Source organism: Passer montanus, unplaced genomic scaffold, assembly GCF_014805655.1.
Source record: "Passer montanus isolate IOZ18808 unplaced genomic scaffold, ASM1480565v1 scaffold5, whole genome shotgun sequence".
NCBI classification, from domain to species: domain Eukaryota; kingdom Metazoa; phylum Chordata; class Aves; order Passeriformes; family Passeridae; genus Passer; species Passer montanus.
In genome coordinates this window covers 15,908,523-15,932,620 of record NW_024369929.1, presented here as the reverse complement: position 1 = coordinate 15,932,620, position 24,098 = coordinate 15,908,523, and the positions used below count along the sequence as shown (strand labels likewise).

General features: G+C 44.5%; 2 protein-coding genes and 1 long non-coding RNA gene across 9 annotated transcripts in view; 2 read left to right on the top strand and 1 right to left on the bottom strand.

Annotated features, from left to right (window-relative positions):
* Positions 1-6,521, top strand: part of DENND4A (DENN domain containing 4A) — a 49,324-nt gene extending 42,803 nt beyond the window's left edge. For 6 of the 7 annotated variants that reach the window (XM_039722794.1, XM_039722795.1, XM_039722796.1 and 3 more), the window contains 6 exons: positions 16-270; positions 781-898; positions 1,054-1,080; positions 1,559-1,721; positions 2,586-2,650; positions 2,874-6,521. In XM_039722794.1, the coding sequence (XP_039578728.1) occupies positions 16-270; positions 781-898; positions 1,054-1,080; positions 1,559-1,721; positions 2,586-2,650; positions 2,874-3,010 (765 nt within the window). In that variant the 3' untranslated portion in view covers positions 3,011-6,521. The remainder of the gene's footprint in view (positions 1-15; positions 271-780; positions 899-1,053; positions 1,081-1,558; positions 1,722-2,585; positions 2,651-2,873) is intronic. The other variant, XM_039722798.1, reaches the window with a different exon arrangement.
* A 389-nt stretch (positions 6,522-6,910) lies between these two features.
* On the bottom strand, positions 6,911-22,013 carry SLC24A1 (solute carrier family 24 member 1). Its single transcript, XM_039723553.1, has 10 exons — positions 20,330-22,013; positions 19,336-19,395; positions 18,744-18,852; positions 12,619-12,702; positions 10,945-11,045; positions 10,133-10,333; positions 9,681-9,770; positions 8,665-8,831; positions 7,782-8,033; positions 6,911-7,474 (listed from the first exon to the last, which is right to left on the bottom strand). Exons 1-9 carry the CDS (start codon positions 21,248-21,250, stop codon positions 7,784-7,786), a joined length of 1,983 nt encoding a protein of 660 aa, XP_039579487.1. The 5' UTR covers positions 21,251-22,013; the 3' UTR covers positions 6,911-7,474; positions 7,782-7,783.
* Positions 10,685-23,336, top strand: LOC120509178. The gene is made up of 5 exons (XR_005629171.1): positions 10,685-11,154; positions 11,363-11,546; positions 15,939-16,005; positions 18,380-18,650; positions 23,264-23,336. It is a non-coding gene; the product is annotated as an uncharacterized LOC120509178 (long non-coding RNA).
* The last annotated feature ends 762 nt before the right edge of the window (positions 23,337-24,098 follow it).

Here is a 24,098-nt window from a genome sequence, read left to right as displayed (position 1 = left end):
TTTCTGTCCCTGCAGGATTCCTTGGGCCTGGAATGGCGCTTGCCCAGTCCTGATCCTATAACAGTTCCTTACCTCAGTCCTCTCGTGGTATGGAAAGAGCTTGAAAGCTTACTTGAAAATGAAGGGGATCATGCAATAACAGTGGCAGACTTTGTAGATCATCACCCCATCGTGTTCTGGAATTTGGTGTGGTATTTCAGGCGCTTGGACTTGCCCAGCAACTTACCAGGATTAATACTTTCTTCTGAGCACTGCAATAAGAACTCCAAGGTATGGGATCTGATAGGAAACACTGACATGTGAGAAATGGCTGCTTTCCCATATAGGAAACCATTACATGATTCAGTAACTCTTGGAAATGTGTCTTGCACTATGCTGAACCCAGTCCTGAATTGGTAAAGAATGTGTCAGCTGAGGGAAGATATTCAAAACTCTGGAACATGTGCTCAGCAGTCCTTGAGGGGGGCCAGTGTTCAGCTCTTACTCATCCCACTGCAATTTGGGATCCTCGGTTTCAAGGAGGATGAGTTGCTAGTCAGTTGTGTTATTTGAGTAGCTAAGCAGTAGAAGGAGGAAATTTAGATTTTAGGACTGTAGAAAATAGATAAAACACTAATTTGCCATGTCACTGATGATCTCATTCAGATTTAGCTTTCTGTATGTGATTTTAATAGCAAAGCTTTTTATCATGAGACCTAGAGACGTAAAGATACACGTTAAATACAGAACTCCTCTGTCATGACTTTGTAATCAAAGGCCTTTGTGCATTCTCCTGTTCAGATTCCACGGAACTGTATGTCAGAGGACAGTAAATATGTTCTAATTCAGATGCTATGGGACAATATGAAATTGCATCAGGATCCGAGGCAGCCTCTGTATATTCTGTGGAATGCTCAGAGTAAGTTTTGTTTCATGTGAATTTTGGTGGTATTTTTTAAGAACAGTTTTTCATTTTCAACAACTGAAGCATGTGTGTTGAGAAAAGATGTCTTTGTGGATAGTTCACACGAGCTACAGTACTGATTTTTGATCATGCTGCTTTTTGTCTTGCAGGTCAAAATCGCACTCTTTTGTTTGAGAGTGAGTGTTAAGCTTGGTGTTGCTATTCTCAGTTTGGGTGACTTGTTTTGGGAGGGAGGCTGGTTCTGTGCTTAGCAGTAAACTGCTTGAACAAGTTTTAGTTTTCCAGCATTTCTGTTTCAAATCATTGACTGCTATTGCCAGTGACTTTTTCTTCACTGGGATGGGAGGAATGAGAGGGAATACATTTCATTGATGCTGCTCATCCATTTAGCTCATGTTCTTATTTTTAGAATTTGCTTACTCAGAGTTTTGTTGCTGGTATTGGATCACACACCTGAAAATAGCTCATGGCCCATTGCATCTATTGAGTTTTCTTATGTGCTTTTTGTGTTCTACATTGATCATTTTTGACTTGGTGTTTTATTCACTGCATACATGTCAATATTTTCACAGATTCTGTAGCCTTTTTTTAACAGCTCTGTACATGCTACACAAAGAATCTGTTTATTCTTACAGCCTTTCTAATGTTTTTCAGCCCAGAAGTACCCAATGGTCCAGTTATTGCAGAAAGATGATGACTCCTTTAACCAGGAGCTCTTGAGGAGTATGGTGAAAAGCATTAAGATGAATGATGTGTATGGACCCATGAGTCAGATACTGGAGAGGCTCAACAAGTGGCCACATATTAAAAGACAGAGGTAAGACCACCAATGTGCCTAGCTGGAGCAGAGTTGGGCAATAATCAGCTTACTAATGTGAATTATATTTTCCTAGTGTGTTTATTAAAGCAAAAAAAAAAAAAAAGGGGTTTTCACCAGTGTTGTCAATTTATCACTCTGGTAAATTTTTTTATTGTAACTTTCACAAACTTAGTTTTTCCATTTTTTTTCTTTTTACTTTTTCTTCTCCCTCTCCCCTTTACAGCCACCTCTTTTTCTTACCTCTGAACAATGGAAACTAGAGATTGTGTATATTTTGTTATTGAATGTTATAAATTAGTAGGTGTTTTAAAATAAAAGCCCTACACTTATTTCTAGGGTGTACAGAGAAGGAGCTAAGAGAGGTTATGTCTCCTATTTAGGCAGGGGTATTTTTCCATTAGCAGTGGAATTGGTGGACATTATTCCTGTGAATTTTCATTTCTTGCCTGGGTTTACTGATTCATACTAGGATATACAACAGGCTTGTCAACAGCTGGAGCATTGACAAGGTGTTTATTTGCTTGTCTGCCTGCTTTTTCAAGCTAATGTGAAAATGCAGAAAAGCAAATTCCTTGCCTGGTTAAATTTTGTGGAATTTGGTTGAGTGTTTAAGTGTGTGTTTCTCTCTGCATGTACCTGGTGCAATTTCCAGGGGACCTACCATGGGTGATGTCCATGTGTGAGGAATCCAGGGCATTCTCAGAGCTCAGAAATGACAATATTTTGGAGGCACAATCAGGAGTTATGTTTTAAATGCCTGTTTTTTAATAAATTGCCTTTAAGTGCTTCAATCTGTTTTTAATAGAGATTGTTTTGTGTTGTTTCAGTGCAGTATATAAATTGGGGTTTTTACCATTTCAGGAGCCTTTACAGAGAAATACTGTTTCTTTCACTTGTTGCCCTGGGAAGAGATAACATTGATATAGGTGAGTTCTGCCAACTATTCAAATGAGCACAGATGATGAATTTATGTAAACTTAGTTGTTCAGCTTCCAGAAAAAAATAATCTGTAGATTAGGTGTGTGCCACTCTGTGCTAAGTGCCAAATAAAAATGACTACAGATATTTTATGCTGATAAATGCAGCTGTTTTGGTATTTGGGTGGTGTTTTTGAGCTTGCTATGTGAAGTTGTTTTTCCCTTGCTGCAGATGCTTTTGACAGAGAGTACAAAATGGCCTATGATCGCCTCACCGCTAATCAAGTGAAGAACACTCACAACTGCGACCGACCACCCAGCACTGGAGTGATGGAATGCAGAAAGATTTTTGGAGAACCATATCTTTAGATGTACCTGGCTAAAGAGGTGATATCTATGACGTATCCCTGTGTAAAATAACCACTTCAGTCACAAGGAACATCTCAGTCTTCAGGAATGTGGCAGGAGGCCTCGGGAAATTCGGCCTGGCTGCGGCTGTGGAGATGGACAGAGAGCAAAATGGGCCAAATAATATTTCCCTGTCCCTTGTTCTTTCTGCAAATCAGTGTGTGGAGAGGCAGGTTAAAAACAAAATCAGTTCTCTGACTTGGGACAACATATTACAGCTCCCTTGAAAAAAAAAATTAAGTAACAGGTGGACAGAAACAATGCACTGAAATTAATGTGAGCGAAGGAAGTTCTTCAGAATCTATTGTTTACATAGAATATTCATGATGTTATGAAGAGCATACAAAGTTGTATTATACATATTTTAAATTGTTTATAGTAAGTTGATATTTTTTTAATTTTTTTAAATTACTGGAGTGAATTTTAAATGGACTTGCTGCAGAAGCAATACAGTGCTTATTTTTTTTGCAGTACACTGCTATTTATAGTAACTTGTCCAGTTACTTTTTGAAGAGTGATTTGTTTTTAAAGCAGAATAGAAAATGTTAACCTTCACCTAGACAGTACTGGAGATCCAGGATTTCTCTCATGAACACTTGGAAAATGTGTTACCACAGCAATCAGAAGGAAGGTATGGTAAATTTTGCAAAACTCTAACAAATACACTGATGTCTCTGTGAAACACTTCTGTAGAAATCTCCTCTTCCTCTCGTGTTCCCTTCCCTCCCCCCTCCCTAGGAAAGGGAAACCACATTGAGGAGTCCTATGGATTTTGTTATGGAATCAGCCCATGTCAGCTGTTGGCATTTGTTGGTGTGGCCTCATTCAGATGTGACCCAGAGCAAATGCCAGCCTGCAGTGAGTTCTCCATGAACAGGCAGTGCTCAGAGTCTCAGAGGTTGTGTTTGAAGCACTCAGTACAGCACCACATAATGCCTATCCAAAGCTGCTAACTCAAGTACATCCAGCAAACTTGCTACAGGGAATTATAGGGAATGTAACTTACTGGGGCATATTGTGCTTAGTTAAACATACTTGGAATGTTCTGTCTCTTATTTCACAGGCAAAACAACTTTGTTTTCTCTGAAGAAAACTGCTATATCAGTCCTTGTGGTGGAGTCATGGCTTTTGCCTCATGTTTTCTTGTTCTAGACAGTTAAAAAAATGTTCTGTGCTCTCAGTCACATATTAACTCCTCACCAGAAGGCAGACTGCAGGGAAAATATCAGAAGTCTTGCATGGAGGTGGGAAAACAGACATCGAACTGTATAAAACGCCCTAAACAAATTTAAGTCATGCTTTAACAAATAGCTTTATTTTAAGTAATCTTAATGATTTTCCACTCCTAATTTTAGTTGTTGCTGTTATAATACTTCCAAATATTCAACTGTTACATTAGATTTTATATTGCAGTCTGCCTACCAGTAGGTGTTCTTAAAAACATCTTTAGTTTGCAACTATAATAAACCAGCAATACTTAGGCAGAAAGGTGATAAACTTTAAAGCTCACATTTATTTTACTAAGTGAAATAGAGCAAGCCTTAGAGGCTTAAATGAAAAGTAATGCTGCTATGAAGCTCTGCAACCTCCTCCCAGACCTCTGTAAAGTTGTAAGGAGAAGCTGCCCTAAGAAGAAAGGATTTAAAACCTGTAGAGCTGCAGGTATGTGCTGATGATAATTGCAGGATGTAGTCTTGGATACAGCTTCCATCGGGTAATGCCTCTTCTCTAACGTGCTGCTAATTATGTAGCTGACCTTTTTGAACATATCCCCCCCACCTGAGGTGGAGCTAGCAATGCTACACTTACACCATGTTTCACATTTAATTTATTTTAACAAAGTGTGATGCTCTTTTGTACTGCCACGCTTGTACAGTATCCTTGTGCATGAAATGAAGCTCCTTTTTTCACCCAGGTACAAGGTAGAGATACCCTCTTCATTCCTCTGAACTGTTGTGAAACAAACAGGCTATTTTTGAACACATTCCCTGTAAGTACCCCTTAGTGTGCATGGCTGCTCTGTACAGTAGGAATGCTGCATTTCCATGGAAATCTTGCCTCCAGTAGTTGCTGTACTTAAGCTCATAGCTGGGTGTGCCGTGGGGAAGGTCGTGTTCCCAGCTCCCTGCAGTTCTGTTTCCCATTTGCCACTGGGGCAGCCACTGTTCTGTAGGACCTTCAAGCCATGAAAGGAGAGAGAGCGAGTGCTTTTTCCAGAGCTGCCGTGGGGTTAGAGGGGCTGAGCTATGACCCAGCTTCCCACTCCCATCCGGGGTGGCCGAAGAGCCGAGCCCGGTCCCCAGCCCAGGACACGGCACAGGGGCAGCCCTGGCACACGTGGCCCTTCCTCCATCCTACTCCCAGCCTCCTTGGAAGGACTCAAACTGCCTTCAGACTTACAAACCCAGCCAGTTTTACTTCTTTCCAACGTCCCCCAGCCCTGTCCTGGAGCAGGGCTGTCTGTGCAGCCTCCACACAGCCCCTGTGTTTGCAGCCCCGGCGTGGCTCTCCCGAAGTGTTAATTTGGGTGTGCTTTGAAATTATGCTATCATGTAGTAGCTCATCAAGTGAAATCATTATACTTAATGAATTGTTTTGCAAAGTCTCTTGCAAGTCAGTCCACTGTAGAAATATATAAAAATAGAGTTGGAATAAGAACATACAGTAATAAGTGGGAAGTTTTCCTCATTCACATAACAATGTTCCAAATGTATCCTGAGGTCGATAATTTTTAGAGCATCATACAATTCAGTGTTGAAACAGTTTTCAAATCTCACTTTCCTTTATTAGAAAAGCAATTTGACTATATTTTCCAATACCACAAAGATGAATAAATAAAATATTTGAGACATATTTTCAATTTAAAATTTTGTATGAACTGAATTTTCTCCTTTTGTGTACTAAATAAGGCTTATGTCCAAAACCTGAAACCAAGGTTTTACATTTGCAGTGCAATATATATTTTGCTTTACTTATGGTTCCACTGGAATAATTATTGGAGATTAAATACTGAAATGTGAATAGAAATTGTGCTGTTTCTCTGACACTGCTGTGTCCCATTTGAGAAGGCTTGCTGTTGGTACAGTTACAGCCTGATGAATTTGACTTCCACAGGCAAATTAAATGATTTGTATCCCAAGAAAGAGAAAATTCCTGCATGTAAAATCTTAGTGTAACAAATGGGAGATGCAAATAGTAATAATAGAGAGGGGTATTTCTGGATATTATCTCACTGGGATTTAAAAATGGTACTTTGTTAGTCTGCAAGCAGCACTTTTTAAACGAATGGTTGTAGATTTGTAAATATGTAATGTTTAAATTTTATTTACCAAAAACCAGTATGTTGGATGTTTGCTTTGGTTTGTAGTTCCTTTAAAATATGCAAAGTCAATGTTCACAATGTTAAGGTTTTTTTCTGTCTCATCCAAAAAAAAGAAGTTTTACAGTGAGTCAATAAAAAGCTTAAAATCTTTCTGGTTATTTTCATTAACATTTTATTACATTGATTAGAGTGACAGAAATGTCTGCAACTCCTAACCCCATTGTGTTAAAAGTTAACCATGAGGTGTTAACAATAAACCTCTCAGGTCTGGTGATGTCAGTGGCATGTTTTCATCTTGTCTCTGTAGAAGTCAGTGTTAACAAGAGGAATTATTCCTGGATAAATAATCTGTAACTGTCAGAGATTCGTGTCAGGATGAAAACAAACCCCCAGCATTCAACTCCTTGTTGTATTTGATTCCTGGCTTTAGTTGTGATTAGGGGTAATGTGCTGTTCTAACCTCTGAGCCTTTTAGTCTTTTTGCAGCAAGGTGTAAACCCAGGTGACATCACACTTGTCCTGGTGGCACTTCACAGGAGTTTCAGGCACTGCATTGCAAGATCAGGTACAGATCTGAAAGGAGCTCAGTGCAGTTTGAGGGAGTTCTCTGCTGGGCTGCAGCCTGTGTGTCCACACAGGGATTTTAGGCAGAACAGTTCCATAGAGGCCCAGCCACAGCAGTCTCATTCTCTTCCCACTGAACTAAAATTCATTGACTTTGGGGAGTTTGAGCAGTTCACTGACTAATTTAGAGCATGTTCCTGAAAATTTCCTATAATGAGTAAATACTGTGGTGAAAATCAGCTCCTTTAACTTGAGAGGATCAGCCATAGTGAAAATTTGATGCACCTAGATTGTATCAGCCTTTCCACAAGTGCCTAAGTGTGTGTTATTTAATATTGGTCATTTAATATGTTCTGATCCTAAAGAAAAACAGTAGAGGCTGACACACCAGTTAAGATTGATTTATTTTTTAGCATGGTAAAGGTATCTTATTTTCAGTAAGTTTGTTACAATTCTGTCGCTTTTTTCAGTAGAACAACTGCTACCTCACCCCCCTTTAGATGTTGCTGGATTCTCCCAGACATCTTGAAGTGTCCACACTGTGGTGAAAATCAGCTCCTTTAACTTGAGAGGATCAGCCATAGTGAAAATTTGATGCACCTAGATTGTATCAGCCTTTCCACAAGTGCCTAAGTGTGTGTTATTTAATATTGATCATTTAATACTGTTCTGATCCTAAAGAAAAACAGTAGAGGCTGACACACCAGTTAAGATTGATTTATTTTTTAGCATGGTAAAGGTATCTTATTTTCAGTAAGTTTGTTACAATTCTGTTGCATTTTCAGTAGAACAACTGCTACCTCAACCCCCTTTTGATGTTGCTGGATCTTCCCAGACATCTTGAAGTGTCATACAGATACTGGGCAGGATATTATCTTGTCCTCTAACATCACACTGATGATCAGAAACACAAAGTAGAGAGCAAACATGGTGAGCCCCAGTAATTTGTTCATTTTCCATTTACAGACAGCAATAGAGAGAATCACAAACAGGAGCATGAGGAAAAGGAGAACAATTGCACAAAACAAACCATTGCTGCTGACTGCCACAGGGCTGAGGCCATTGAAGATAGAAAAAAGGAACCAGGGAACTGGCAGGCTGCAAGGAAGGGAAAAGTAATTGAAATAAATGTTTTAAGGCAGTTCATTATCTGCATCATAACTAAGCAATTTTTCCAAAGTGTTACAGGGAAAAAAATGCATTATTGTATTCAATATAGCTCAGCATAAATCTAAACTGGATGTTTTTCCTGTCAAAACTACATTTGGATAATGCTTGCACTATCATAATGCAATCCAAGGGTAAAATGGTTTGAAAATAATACCTAAGAATTAAGTGCCTTGATGAGCTATAATAAAGAAATGTCCTGATGGTTCAGGATGGGAGATCCAGGCACTGATACTGACCTTCCCAAGGAGCTGAATGTCTGAGTGACCAGGTAAGGCTCCTGCCTGTGTAGCTTGGACATTAGCCCAAGATTTCTTGCATTTTTGTCTTGAAAATTTGGTAATTTTGTGAATTGGGTGAAGATAGTGGGCTGAGTTATAACAGTTTGTCTTTCCTGGCTGGGTTTGGATTTGGGTTGGGTTCCTTCAAAAGGAACTGGTTGCTCAGCTGCCTTTCACTTAACTGCAGCTAAAATGAAATTAGCTGAGCCAGGTTTGGTTTCAAACCAGGTAACTTTGTGTTTCAGAAGAAATGCAGGTCTTAGCATGGCCCTGGTACTCACCCAACAGTGATGTCAAAGATGTTGCTGCCCACAGAGCTGGACACAGCCATGTCCCCCAAGCCCTTCCGGGCCACGATGACACTGGTGATGAGGTCAGGGATGGATGTGCCTGCTGCCAGGATGGTTAACCCCATGATTTCCTCTGATATCCCAATTGTTTCACCAACCTAATCAACACAACGTTGGGTAGGGCTGTTAGCAGTGGAACAGGGAGTGTAATTGCTCTGTGCAGTGTTAGGGTTTGTGCCATGTTTGAGTTAAAATAGTCCGACTCCCATAAATGTGGCAGCATTTTCCTGCTTTATAGGATTAAAAAGGTCCATTTTACTGTGTCTGTAGTGTAGGAAATTGCTCTGTAGTGTAGGAAGTCTGACCACAGTGATGCCAGCACTGAGCCAAGGTCAAGTCAGCTACAGCACAATTTTCCTGTCCTCAGTCCTCCTCTTCTGGATGTTGTCTACCTTTGCAAATTTAACATCAGCTGTGCAAGATCTAGGGCCTTTGGAGATGACAGTCCTTGGATTTATGGCATGATCAGATCTACTGTGCATGTGCAATACATCACTCAGTACAGACTGGGGGGCTGTTCCTACAAGATGGAAGTATTATTTCCCAGAATACCAGGTGAACAGTAGGATGGGGGAGTGAAGAACATTTAGCAGCTTCCAGAATCAGAACCTGTATTTTCCTAGAATTTTAATTAGGTAATGGATAATTATGTTCTGCACAGAATCATTCATTAATATAAAGTCAGATTTGAGATAAATCTTGATGGTGCTTTTCCTTTCACTGATGCACTAACTCCCTTGGAAGCTTTCAGAAATGAATGAATCTTTGTCAAATCAAAAAAAGGACATCAAAAATTCCCTTTTGGGCTCTAACAAAACAAAGTTTCTACTGTTATGATGGATGACTGCAGCTGTAATTCATCAGATAAAGTGCCACAGTAACACTGTCCCCTCTCTCCATCTACTCATTCTGAAATGGAGGCTTGCAGAAAGAACAAAACCTCTCACCTGGTGAGCCCACCACACCATGAGATAAGAGAACGCAGCAATCCAGAGGATGGATCCAAAAAATGTGATGACAAAGAATTTTTTTGATTCCTGTTGAAATCAAGTTTGAAAAGAAAACAGAGAAGTTTCAGGGACGTTAATAATCCCCATTGAAAACTATTCACCTGAAACACTTCACTGCAATTGATTGCTTTAACTTGCACCCTGGTCTCTGTTTGCTGTTTTTCAGCTTGATTAAGTGACCTGTAGTTGCTAGAATTTGTGGTTTATTAAATTAAGTCTCTGAAATGACATTACACTGCAGCTGGGGCTCCTGTCCCACTCCCTGCAGTTACAGCCCTTCAACTATGCAAGGACTCCAGACATGGAAAAATGGACCCAGGGACTCTGGCCCAGAGGAAATCTATAGCTCAGTTAATGACTCCAGGAGCAGAAGGAAGGTGGATTCTTACCGAGTTTCTGACATCAGGCAGAGTGCTCCAGAGAGGAAAGACAATGGGAAAGAGGAAAAGGTAAATTGCTTGTTTTGTCCTTGATTCTGGCCATTCCAGAGATAAGGGCTCATCGTTTTCATCACTCTCTGTGCTGTCAGCATCACTGTCCTCCTGGCTCTCAGAGCTGCTGTCATCTGAGGTGTCACTGCTTGACAGGGGCTGTACCTCAGAACAAAAAATCAAAAAGCCAATATATTTTCACACTAACAAGGAGCTGCAGTTACTTGCTGTGGCCTCACCTGAGCAGAGCTCACATTTGTCACCTGCTGAGGGCAGCCACAGCTCTTGTGGGACAGGACCCAGGCACACCCCAACCTGCACCTGTGTATTGTTAACTAATGGGCATCCATTAACTAGAACCACCCTTTAGAAACAAATATTTTATATCCTTGAAAAAAACTTTATTTCATTGGAACTGCCAAATAACATCACCCAAAAGGGGTTTGGGAAGCAAAACAGAACAGTCTGCTGGTGAGCACAGGACAGGCAGGTGATCTTATCTCCTCCCCTTACCCTGGAGTACCCTCAGAAGAGTCACTTGAGGGGACAATACTATCCAGTGTCACTTTGTGTCGTAATTTGGACCCAATTTGTGTTTGTAAGCCAAAGTGTTTCAGCCAGCATCTTAGATTACCACACACAGAGCCTATTTATAGATGCCAGTGCCATGGGTTGGGTCTGTCCCAACAGCTCTGGAGAGGGAACAAGGAAAGTACACGTGAAGGTCAGCCTGGGTGGGCACTTAGTGCCTGTGCTCCTGATTTTGATACCTGTCCATCCTGTGGCACATCTTCCTTCTGTGTGTCTTTGCTGGGCTCAGAGTCACTGGCAGGAGTTACCTGGACGCTGCTTGGTGCTTTCTTTCCCTCTTCTGCAAAAGCAATAAGAAGAGTGCTGGTTTCAGTCATCCTGGATGTGTGGCCACCATACCAGGGCACCACCTTCCCTGTGAGCTCCCTGCCACAGTGGTGGCATTTCAGGTCAAATACCCTCAGATTGCTTTGGTTTGTTGTGTGTCCTCCCTGACTGCTGTGATTGTGTTTGGTAAATCTGGGCAGAATTTGGCCCACGTGGAGTAGAATGAGACCTTGGTGCTTCTCTGACCTTCCGTGCAAAACTGCTGTAAGGGGTGGGGAAATGCTAATTACCTCATCTGCAGCTGATGGGCATTTCTTGGTTTCTTTTTAGATTCTGAAGATTGTATTAAAACCATCCTTAAACCCCAGAAAGGATGTAAAGCTTTGCTTCTCAGGTTTCTCCCCCAGCTCCCCCTCCCTCCATAGAGCACAGCATTCTCCAGGGACCTGATACTCTTCAAGGCTTCTGAGAAATGACCAGGATGTGCTGCCAGACTTTAATCCCTGATCGTTTGGTGGGTATTCAAAAGCAAATAGGAAAGTGCTGACACATACAAGGAAATAACTGCAATGTCCTGCTGTTCCTGCATTAACCTGCATAGCCAAGAGGAGCACAGAAACCTCTGTGGGGACAGAGCAGAAATATGGATAACACGGAGCTGGGATGAGGGAGTGAAGGCAGTGTGGCACACACCAAGAATTTACTTGGGTTCTAAACAGTGTTTTTCTGAAGTCTGTGCTCATTCCCCTCCATGAGGTCCAGCACTGGGAGGTGCTCAGGTGCCTGGGTCCTTCCACACCAAAGTTTCTCGGTGTTCAAAATCTTCAGCCTTGCTGGCAGCACAGATCTGTGTTGTAGCACAGGTCAGCTCTGGCTCCAAGGCAGCCTTTGTGTCAGGAGTGACTGACAGAGGGCAGATCCAGGTTAAATGTTAGATCAGAGATGCTTCCCTGTGAGGGTGGGCAGGACCCAGCACAGGTTGCCCAGAGAAGCTGTGGCTGCTCCATTCCTGGAAGTGTCCAAGGCCAGGCTGGACAGGGCTTGGAGCACCCTGGGATGGTGGAAGGTGTCCCTGGCCATGGCAGGGGGTGGAATGGGATGGTCTCTAAGGTTCCTTCCAACCTAAACCATTATATGATTCCGATTCTATTAAAGGAAGGGTGCACAGGTCCTTGGAGTTGATACAGACACAGTGTAGATTATTCCCTCTGGAGGAACCTTCTGTGCCGTTCTGCAAGCATGTAAAGGTACTTTCTTTTAACAAACACCTCATTTGCAGGGTGTGCCAAAGACCAGCAGCACCCAAGTGCTGTCTGCAGTGCCCTGATTTCCCTCCTGCACTGTTCCATGGCCATTTCCAGTCCCTCCTTGCAGCTCTCCCTGCCCTGCCTCACTAACAGCTCCTCTGGGTATGCTTCTCCTGCCATCGATCGATTCCTGCTGCATTGTTCCAGCAGCCATCTGTGCCCAGAAACAGCACAAAATCTGTGTTACACCCCAGGGTTTCCTTGCCTGCCCTTGGGCTTTGCGTGCTGGGAAGGTGAGTGCAAAACAAGGCAAGCAGTGCTGGCTCTTCCTGCACTCACCTGGCTGGGAGCCTTGTCCTTCCAGGGTCTCAGCCTTGGCCTTGGCCATGTTGCTCAGGATGTCAACCCTGTCTTTAAATTTTGCTGTGGGTGAGAAGGACACAATCATCAGGGGCTGTCACTGCAAAACTCCCCTGGACCTGCCTCCCTCAACACATACCTGCTCTTGCCCCTTCCTCCTGCAGGTGCTGCCCCAGGGGTTGTTCTAGCTGAGGGCCCAGGTTTTGGCTGCTGCTAGTTGGTCATAGCTGTTGTATTTAACTGCTTAGTGCTACAGCAGTTACACCAGCAATTTGACATAGAACTATTTAAAAAGAATCTAGAGTGATGCTTAAAGTTTTAGCTTTTATATTTTCCAGATTCTGTACTGCATTAGTGTGTAACTCTGAAGCTCACAGAGAGTGTTAGCAAGCTCTCCTCACAGTTCAGTCAGACAAAACAATCCTTTTCTAGCTCCAGAACCAAGGACACCACTGCAGCTTCAGGTGCAAAAAGTGCAAACAACAGCAAATTGAGGAGAGCAGCCTGGGAGGATGTGACTGCATAACCTGGAGCTGTAATTGGATAATTAACCCCAATATGGGAATGGACCAAACCTTATACAAGTGTGAACATGTGTGACCTGCTGCAGCCCCATCTTGTGCAGCCCCAAGCCAGGCTCTTGTACTGCCCAGGTGTATCCTTTGAGGCCTTTCAATAAATCCCTACTTTATTCCTGTAACACTGCCTAGCCTCTGTTCTAGCTAGCCTCTCAAGGCATATAGAGGAACAAGAAATCCTTTTCAGGTCAGTAATACAAAGGATATCTGTACTTTATAGGGAGAAAATGCAAAAAGAACAGAGGGGGAGTTTCAGTGCGATATCATCTTGTTCGCAATGGACTATTGATTTTTTTTCTAGGCTAGATCATGAGCAAACTAAAAATGACACTTTTCTCCTGCCGTGTGGCTGTTGAAGAGGCTTTAGGGTGCTGCTTACAGCCTGGGGACCTGATGGGAATGGAAAATAAACACCTTTTATGTTCCAGTTCCCTGGAAAATGATTGATTTTTCTAAGTATACACAAGTGTCTCCTGCTGGAGCTGTTCTAAATTCCTGGTATCCAGGTTCAGCATGGTTCAGGCTGTCTGAGAGATGGTGTTTTTCACCAGCACATGTCTGGTGCTCTATTTCTGGGACTGCTGAGAGCTTCTTCCATTGTGAACCAAGCTCTGCCTTACTCAGTTGAGCTGCTTTTTTACTGGTTTACAGTGAACTGTGGAACTCTGTGTATCTACAGTTGTTTTTTACTCAAATATCTTACTGCTGACTCAGTGAAAGTTAATGAGAATGAGCTCAAAGAAAAGCCCCATTTTGCTCTAATCTATGTCCTCTGTTGAGCTGCACACCCAATGACTGAGAGTCACTGGGTTTGCACATGGGAAGTAGCCAGAATTGGCCAATGCTGTGTTTGGCTTGCATGCAGAACTGTAAAATCATTTTCTGTGAAAGTTTTATCACACTGATTTAATCTACTGTGTTGTTGACTATGCACCCAGAAGGTGCAGTTGTCATATTGCCTCAAGGGCAGGGCCCTGCCATTTTATTAATCACAGTGACACTGAGATAATAGAAATAGCATGTCCAGCCATGGGGGAAGACCTATTGTTCTGAGATGAACCTTGTGAAAAGCAGTAAATGCTGCTGTATGTCCAACAACTGGGCCCAGCTCAGACAGGAAGACCTCAGGGGACAAATCCTACTCTTGCTACTGTCAGAAACATCTTTCACCAGCTGGGATTTCCACTGAGCACTGGAATGGCTGGACTGAGATGAAACCATCATGGAGTACCAGAATGGTTTGGGCTGGAAGGGATCTTAAAGGCCATCCAGTCCTTCCCCTCTGCCATGGGCAGGGACACCCTCCACTATCCCAGGCTGCTCCAAGCCCCATCCATCCTGGCCTTGGACATTTCCAGGGATCCAGGGGCAGTCACAACTTCTCTGGGCACTGTGTTCCAGGGCTCATCACCATTGCAGGTGAGAATTTCTAATCTAAATGTTCATTTCTTCTCCTTTGAAAGGCTGGCTGGGACTCAAGAGCCTGACTCTTCCATGCTCCTTGTCAATACTGAAGATCACTGGAGGGGATGTGAAATGTTGGCTTCCTTCCCCCTGTGCACGAGCACATCCTTCAATGCAGGAATGACCTTTTGCTCCTCCTCTCAGCACTGGGCAATGCATCCTTCTGTTTGGCTTTTCCCTGAGGCTGCTGCAAAAGCTCCTGTCAGCAGGGTCAGGGCGGTCAGGCTCAGCCTGAGATTATGGAAATTCAAGCTCCTGGCTCGCTGCCCTCAGCCAGGCTCCAGGCTGGGAGTGCCGGGTGGAGCCTGGAGCATCTCTGTCAGGATAAACAGATTAGGCCCAGGCCCCTGTCCAGCTCTCAGGAGATCAGCCTCCTTTAAAAGCGTGTTAATTCCTCTCACACACAATTCCTGCAGGAGGGACTGAGATTGGAAGCAGAGCTGGCTCTAAGCTGGCCAGATCTGCAGTCAGCACGGGGAGGAAGGATGTCCATGGGCTCAGTGGGGGCTGTGCTGTGCAGGGCAGTGTCCCTCTCAGTCCCCTGGGGCATTCACTGCTGGCAGCTCTGTCCCCAGGGCTCAGAGCCCATCACACAGGACATGTCTGTGTCCAGTGGCCCTGAGATGCTCTCCAGGAGAATTCTTTTCCTATGAATTGACAGCATCCAGGATGGACTTCAGGTGGCAGCTGAGCTTCTACCTTGAATTTGGCTCTTATATTTAATTCACTCTTTGGCTCTAATATTCAATCTAACAGGATTGACAACACAATCAGCAGGGAGGATTTCTTCTTTACAATTTGGCAAGAACCTGAAGGATTTGGAGATTCTGCTGTATAAAAGTAGAAGTATAAAAAAAGTCTTGTGATTCCTTTTTCCCCTCTGGATCTGGAATGCTAATGAAGCAAGGAGAAGCTGTAGCTGCCTTCAGCCTTCTCCAGCCTGCAACAGTGCCCACTGCCCAGGTCTAATTTCCAAAATCATTACCTTGTTAACTGGGGCATAGTGAGGGCAGGCAGCTCTGACAACCTCTCTGCTGGAGCCTTTTGCTTCATTCAAAAAGAAATGTAGGCTTCTGCTTTGTTCCCTGTGAGACTAGAATTTAAAGAGTCTGGTGGTAAGGCTGGAGGTTCAGAAATGAGAGGGTTCCTGTGCATTTTCAAAATCCTCACTCCCTTTACTTCCCCAACAGTTTCCCTTGGTGTCTAATGGGATGATCTGGAAAAGATCTCACTCTCTTCTTCTACTCATTTTCACAGGAAGTGGGGAAAAGGACAAAAGAACAAACTTGCTAGAAATTGCTAATTTAAAAAAGGCACATTGAAGGTAAGAAGTTCTATCAAAAATATACTTCAGGATGCCATGTAAGTATTAGAACTTCTAAAGTAAACACGTAGTCTCTCTGAGACAAAGACTTAAGTAATGATACCTTCCTAATACAAAAAGCAATAACCCCACATTCTGAACTCAACCCCCTCTTCAAAAGAGAAATTTTGTTTCGCACAAGTGGTGTTACAGCTTTGCATTTCACACTTCTGCATTTCGAAGACCTCTGCCCCTGAAAGCTGGGTTTGGAGGCCCAGTGCTGGCAGCTTTTCTATGTTTTGGACCTTGCTGCCCTGAAACCACTTCTGTGCTGCCCAAATAAAAAGCGAGGGCAGCCAAAAGAAGGAAACCCTACAGAATCCTGCTTGCAGCAGGTTCAGTGAGGAACTGCTGAGCAACTGTTGGCAACCTTTTCCTTCTGTCGAGTGTTCATTTCCACAGCCTGTAGGTGCTGATGCTACAGGCCTTGGCAAGAAGGAACAAGGGCCCTTGAGGAAAGATAAATTGCTTTGGGACCATCTTTTATGTGGCAGCCTAATTACAGAAATGTGCCTGGTACAGAGAGTGCTGCACACACAGCAAAGGGAGGGACAGTGCTGGTGATCCATGGGAAGCAGGCACAGCAGGCCCCAGGGTCCCACAGGGCTGCAGGGCTGTTAACACAGGACTAGGAACTATTAACATATCAGAACATAAGTCCTCATATGCTTTGGCAGGTTCAAATCCTTTTCCAGATCCTTCCTTAGGATGTCATTCCATCTCTTTGGCCAAGCTCTCAAGGCACTTAGGTTCCCAGTCTATGCATAAACTCCTTTTCTCGAAACTCTCTTTTCTTTAGGTAGGAAGCTATCAGATTAAGGAGTATCTCCTACAAGACACACAGGATTTGACACATTGGCTCCTTGATTTTTGAGTGCTGAGCTGTTGAATATCAGTAATTTTATTATATTTTGTATAGTTGGTGTCTCTTCTCACAGCCTTGAGTGGAGCAGGCATGTACCTGGGGCAGAGGTTTCGCCATTAACTCAGTGGCGTTATTAAATAAAGACTCTGGGATGTGAAACCCTTCTGGAGAGGCTGTTGCAGCCCATCCCCGCACGGTCCCTGCGGTTTCAGACGCAGATACACACGGTCACACTCCCATCTAGTGGCTGCCGCACACACACAGGAGCTCTCATCCTGCCGGAACAGTCGGACTTGATGATCTTAAAGGTCTTTTTCAACCTAATGATTCTGTGATTCTATGTAATGAGTAGGGAAGTTCTTTTTGAGAGATCCAAACTGGTGCCCCAGTCCTGTTTATTCCATATTCACAAGGCCTGGGAACAGCAGCCTCCTCAGCAAGGACAGTGGAAAGCTCCCAGCAGCCCATTCTGGGCTGAACTGGCTGGGGCTCTCCTTGGCCTTGGCTGCCAACCTCAGCCCCCACAGTTCTCCTGCTGAGGGGTCCCAGAGTTTCACCAGGGCACCAGCCTGGACCAGAAAGCCAAACTTGGGGTGGCCCGGGTGGGCAGATACTGCACAGACACATTTAGGGGTGTGGAAGGATGAGAAGGTGCTGGAAGGTCTCTGAGTGACAGCAGCCCCTCAAATCTGGCACTTTCTGATGCTCAAGGCAATGACACATCCTCTTGGAAGGTTTAGGGTCTATCCTGGTACTGTTCATACAACCTTTCAGAGGCACAGGAGGTAAGGACAAACCCTGATGAGTCTGGCTTTTGTTAGGCTACTGTTGATAACACTGGAATCTGTCAAAGCAGACACTGATCTGCCTTGCTGTCCTCCTCCAGCCTCCTTTGTTCCCTCGATCAGTTTGTGCAGCTGGGATTCTGATCTGGAGAGTCCTCTTTGTAACCTCTGTGAGGGACACGAGAGGTGTTGATCTGCTTAGCTTCAATCTCTCTTTGAATGGGCAGCAGATAATCTCTTTAGAACAAGTAGGGCAGTGGAGGGGTGGGGCATGTGCTGAGCAAGGAAGGAAAATCTTAAAAACTTTTTTTTTTTTAATGTGATTCACTATTTCTTTGAAAATAAACCTCCACAGTGCGACTGGATTAAAGTTAATATAAAGCAACACATTTAAAGGCTGTGTACAAACACCCCGGTCTGTCTGGAGATGAGGCTTCTCTGCACCCTGGGCAGTTTAAAAGAGGTCTTGGACCTGAGCTGGTCATTCCCTGGCCCTGGGGAGCCAGAGCTGTGGGCACACTTTGCCATGGCAGTGATGATTGGTGGGCTTTTAGAGGTGTCAGCCTGAATCACACAGAATTGGCCTCACCATTATGATTAGAATCTCAGCTGGGATTTTAACCACTGAGAGAGTCAAAAAGAGAATTCTTCAAGGTTTTAACCTCTTTTTGTGCTGCTGTTTCAGGGCTGGGATGAGGTCTGAGCTAAGAAGAAGAAGACGTGATGTGCTATGGGAAAGAGGAAGTCTGTAACTCACATTAACTGCCACAGCAGTCAGAGAAACAGCAGAGATGGGGAATGTCACCACTTCCAGTAACCAGTTTGGCACAGAAAAAGTAGATATGGCAGGACCAAAACATGAGGTGTTTGTCCTTGCCAACCACGCCATCAGAAGGGACACATCCCACTGTCACAGAGCTCCCCACACCTGACACCATCTGTGATGCACCCCAAGGGTGAGTTGCTGACCCCAAAATACTGATTGTATTCCCAGTGAAACCACTCAGGGCTGTGAACCCAAAGCCCTCTGGTGTGGAGCAGCCACTCACCTTCTGCCAGGGGGTCCAGGGTGTGGATCATGAGCTGGACGATGGTGCCGCGCATCTGGGAGTTGTGCAGGGAGGCCGAGCTGCTGCCCCGCTGCAGGGCTGGCCCAGGCTGTGGGAAGGCACAAAAGCACTCAGTCCCAGCCTCTTTGTCCTCTACATCAGACAAGGCCTCTCCAGGCCATGGGGCAGCAATTCAACAGAGGAATCAGTGTTCAGTGTTTGCTATGGGAAAGGACAGACCCCGCCAGCCACTGCTATGACAGCCCAGGAAGAAATTGAGGCATGAGACCAGGTAAGAAGAGTCACTGTCTGAATTTCTATGTGACTGTTTTATAGCAGAGAATGAACAGCACTCTTCTAGTTAAATCCACCTGGGAAGTCTGAGCTGTTTCTTAAATTTTATAAAAATGCCTTAAAGGACAGGACTCAGCCAGGTGTCCTCTTAAGCAAACTCTGGCTATTGTGCCTGATATGACACAGGCTTTGCTCCAGGTTTCTTGACACAGGAGTTGACACTTTTATTTATGACCTGACATGGGGAGAGATTCAAAACACCATGACTTCAGATCCCTGTAAAGTTGCTTAGACCTACCTTCAGCTTCCTCCCATCTGGTGGCTTCATTGTTCCATCATCTACAACTGCCCTGCTTGTCTGCAAGCAATGAAGAACAGAAATGACCAATCACCTCTGCTGCTTCAGGATCAAACGATCCTTCAGGCTGCTGCCTCTGGGGAAGTGGCACAACTGACACAAATATCCATGGATGCTACTGAAAGAGCCAAAGCCATGAGCCTCCTTAAACCCACTGGCTTCTGAGGAAGACAGGATTCTACCTAAAGCCTCCCAGTGAGGATGCAGCACCTGGGGGCAGACTCACAACTGATTCCTGTAGCTACAGACAGACCCAGATTTCATCCCCAAACATCTGTATCCTTACTCATTTTCCAGCAGAGTGAGTGAAGGTTCAAAGGCAGATTTTTTTTACAGCAATTAGCATTACTTTACATAATATCTGTGATTAATTTTTCCCAAGGGATAGGTTCAGCAGCTCCCTGTCATGCTACTAAACATTAGTGAGAGTTCTCTGTAAACTTCAAATGCAGGGCTGGATTCAATCTGTGATGCTTGGTGATGTCTACAGTGATGTGTGTGTGTCACTGCAGTTTCTTGCACGTGTATCCCACTGGAATGTAACCCAGGAGCTTTCAGGACTCCTAGCTGAACACTGGCTGAACAACAAACCAGGAGTAGGAAAGAGAAGGAGTTTCTCGATTCTGCACCACTTCAGCTATTCTCTCTCCTTATCTGCTTCCTTCCTTTCTTTAAATGGAGTGCCAAGATCAGAAGGCAAAGCATGCTTGAGGGCCAGGGACACATCTGACTAGCAGAGAGAACTTTTTATGATGTTCTCCAGTTTCTTAGAATCTCTCTAGTTTGAATTTTCCCCATTTTAAAACCATAATTACTGACCAGTACCTGTATTCTGAGGTTCAAATATGTGCTTTGTGAAGGAGATGCAGTTTTTCTTTGTAGTTTACACTAAAAGTTATTTCCAACTTGCCCTCTGAACTCTAAGGACACCAACCTTCTGCATATGCTCTGCTGATGCTGCCTGCACAGCATTTAGCTTCTTTTTCAGCTCCTGCTTCACCCATTGCTCCAGGAACACGTTCTGTTTCATGGTGAACACGTATGTGGCATAGGCAGTCAGTAAAAGGAGGCTTTCCCACCAATCAATGACACTGTCTAGGAAAAACAGGATGAGCATCAGTAAGTCTACAATGTAGAATGTGATGTCTCTAAATAAGGGCCACCATGTCAGGTGGAGAATCTGCCTCGAGAAGAGGGCACAGGTGCCAATGACAAAGAGGATATTAAACACTGCTGAGCCCACAATGGTACCGATGCCGACATTGCTGTGTGAGATGAAGACACCTATGAGGGACGTGAAGAGTTCTGGTGCTGATCCACCTGCTGCCATGAAGGTGGCTCCAGCCACATCTTCAGAGATCTGCAACTTCTCAGTGATCACTCCCAAAGCAGGGACAAAATACTCATCACACACTATGGCCAAGGCCACAAATACATATATCATGCCAAAGATGTGAAGAACAACCCACCCTTGCCTGCGTTCTTCCACACTGAACAGATCCTGGGGATATTCTCCTTTGGACTCATAGGGTGGTTTTTCATCTGGGGAGCTTTCACTGGCATTTTCTTGCTGTGGTGTTGTACCCACTGAGGTGGTGACGGGCACGGCTGGCTCAGGATCCACATAGATGCAGTGCCTTATTTTGGGTGCTGTGGCATTGCCTCTTACAGCAGTCTTGTTGCTGGGGAGGTCCCTGGAGGTCACTTTGGCAGGGTCCGTGGGTTGGGGGGCTCTGTGTGATGCTGGAAGGGCAGAGGGTCTGAACTGGAGCTGGCAGAAAGAAAGGACGAACACTATGGCAAGCAAGAAAAGGATTCGGTTCCTCCGTAGCCGCCTCCTCCGTGGTAAATGCATTTCCTAAAGGTTCAAAACTCAGAGCTGTGTCCAGAAGCCACTGAAGACTTCACTTGGTCAGCAGTTTGCTGTTCTGGAGCATCAGGATTGGAATTGCACAGCACAATTTCTAGCTGATCTGGAGCATCAGGAGTGAAACTGCACGGCACAAAATGGGGAATCCTGCAACAGAAAATCTGGTGTGAAAAACAAAGTACAGCAGCTTTCCACCATTTGGGCAGCAACACTTCACTGACTGCTTGTCTATTTTTCAATAAAAAGAAATGGACTTAAATGAGCAAAGAGAGATCTAGATCCAGGTTTCAGCCTATTTTTTTAATATGACTGTAGGCTATGCTGATTAATAATCAAAGGTTTGGCTTAAGAGAGTGCAGTTGGCTGAGGAGCCCAATCCAAGCTGAATTCTGGTTCCACCAAATGCCCATACCCAGCAGCTCTTAAGGACTGCATTGACCAGAGTCCAGTTCTTATTCTGTAACATTACCAATTGGGTCAGTGCTGTGCAGGAGGAGTGGACACAGCTTCTGTCAAGGAACCAACTTTGAATTGCTAAAAATGATGCTCTGGAGATGAGACCAAGCTGTTCAAACCTCCCTCCTACACCTGTTATTCACCAAAATAACCTCAGGAGGATGGAAACTGCTTTAGATGTGATGCTGCTCCATGGCTTTCCAGCCTTTCACTCCCCAGGAAACCATCCAAGGAAGGGTGAGGTTTTTCCTTCAGTTTCAGCAGAGGGTGAGGAGAACATGGTTCCAGTAAAACTGGGAGTGCTGAGCAGCCATTTGTTTCTATGACTACATCTTTTCAGGGCTTTCTGTAGAAATCAGAACTGGCAAATTGGAATTGTAATCATACCTTTTATTAGGAGGTAATTAGCATATCTTGCATAATTATGTGAAGAGCATTTAGAAAGGGAGAGACATTGTAAATGCCAGAGTGACAGTGCCTGCATCTGTGACAGCACAGGGACAGGGATTTGGGGCTGGACAGAACCCACTCTTCAGCACTGCCTGAATGTTTTACCTTAGAATGACACTCTTCATGGATTATTTTTTTCCCCAGAGTGGGCATGTTACATTATTCTTTAGCTGTGAATTATTCTTTAGCTGTGAATCATAGTTTTCTAAACCATTCTCAGATAAGCTCTTCATGCAAGTTATCACACATTTACCCTCTTGCATAACAGCCAGGGAAGTTATCAGCCTAAATTCCTTGCAAAACAGGCAATGTTAATTTAAATAGTTGGGAGGATCACTAAGGCAACAGTAAGAGAGGGTCATGGGAGTGCATAGATAAATAGATGATACAAACTTTGCTTTTCATACAAAAAAACCCCAAAAAACATACAAGTGGCAGAACAGCACAAGAGGTATAACAAATTGCACATTAAGAGAAAATAACTTTCCCTAACAAAGACAGGAGATTTAAAAGGATGGCACAAAGGGAACACAGTTATGCACACACTCCCATTTAAATACTGATTTTACTTCTCTCCAAAATGAGCTGCTTAAAAGACCCTTTGTGAGCAGAAAGAAATCCAAAGCTAGGATGAGTTCTAACAGCTCTGCAGCCTTTCACAACTCCTGAGCAGAAGAATGCAGAAGAATTGTTTCTTTAAGCTTAGGTCAGTTCCTGATGAACTCCTTTTCTCACCCCCTGTCTCAGTAACACAAATCCAAGCAATCACACAAACCTCCCCAGCCTACCTTCCAAAGGTCTGCCCAGGAGGAAGGGGAGTGCCAGGGGCTGGGTGTAGTGCTGGAAGCTTCTTTGGTACTTGACAGCCAGATGGGAGATGCTGTTGCAGAGAGAGGCAGGTGAAAATGATCCCATTTTCAGGATGTCCCCTCTGCTGGCAGAGTCCTGGAACAAGAGCGGGTCAGGTGTGAAGGACATGTTAATGGAGGAATTCCCAATCCAGTTTAATACCCACAGCCCCTAAGCAGATTAAATAGTATTGTATAGATTTGGGTCTATCTCTGAAGCCAATACCTTTGTCTGCTACCACAGGTTATTCTCAGTGTGAGGACAGTGATTATCCCCTTCACAAACTCCTGCACTGAAGCACCAGCCATGGACATGGATCACCCTCACGGCCCTGGCAGCGGGTAAATCACATTTATAAACACTTTAAAACATGGAACATGCAGCTGCATTTGAGGCATCTCCTGTGGCTGACAGGCCAGATGCCAGACAAGCAGCTCTGCTGGTCTTTGCCACAGTCTTTACCACTTTGCAATGCCAGAGGGAGGTTTAAAACTCGTTGATTCCTGGAAAAATCCCTCAGGGCCTGTGCCAGGAGCACTGAAGCAGAGGGAGGGAGCAGGGACCTGGGGATGGTGCCCATGGCTCTTCTATGTGGGTACAGTGCAGCTCCACAGAGAAAGAAATAAAAACATCCCTGGCCAAGGATTTAACAGCCACAGCAATCTAATCACCAGATTTATTGCAGGGGAATTGGAAATGTATGATTTGATTTTGGGTCCCTGATGGCGAGAAGGACATCGAGGTGCTGGAGCACGTCCAGGGAAGGGAATGGAGCTGGGGAAGGGGCTGGAGCGGCTGAGGGGGCTCAGCCTGGAGCAGAGGAGGCTCAGGGGGCCCTTGTGGCTCTGCGCAGCTCCTGACACGAGGGGACAGCCGGGGGATTCAGGCTCTGCTCCAGGGAACAGGGACAGGAGGAGAGGGAACGGCCTCAGGCCGGGCCAGGGGAGATTTAGGTTGGATATTGGGAAAGTGTCCTGCTGAAAGGCTTGTTCAGCACTGGAGCAGGCTGCCCTGGGCCCCTCCATCCCTGCAGGGATTTAGGGCTGGGTGGATGTGGCACCTGTGGCATATGGTGGCC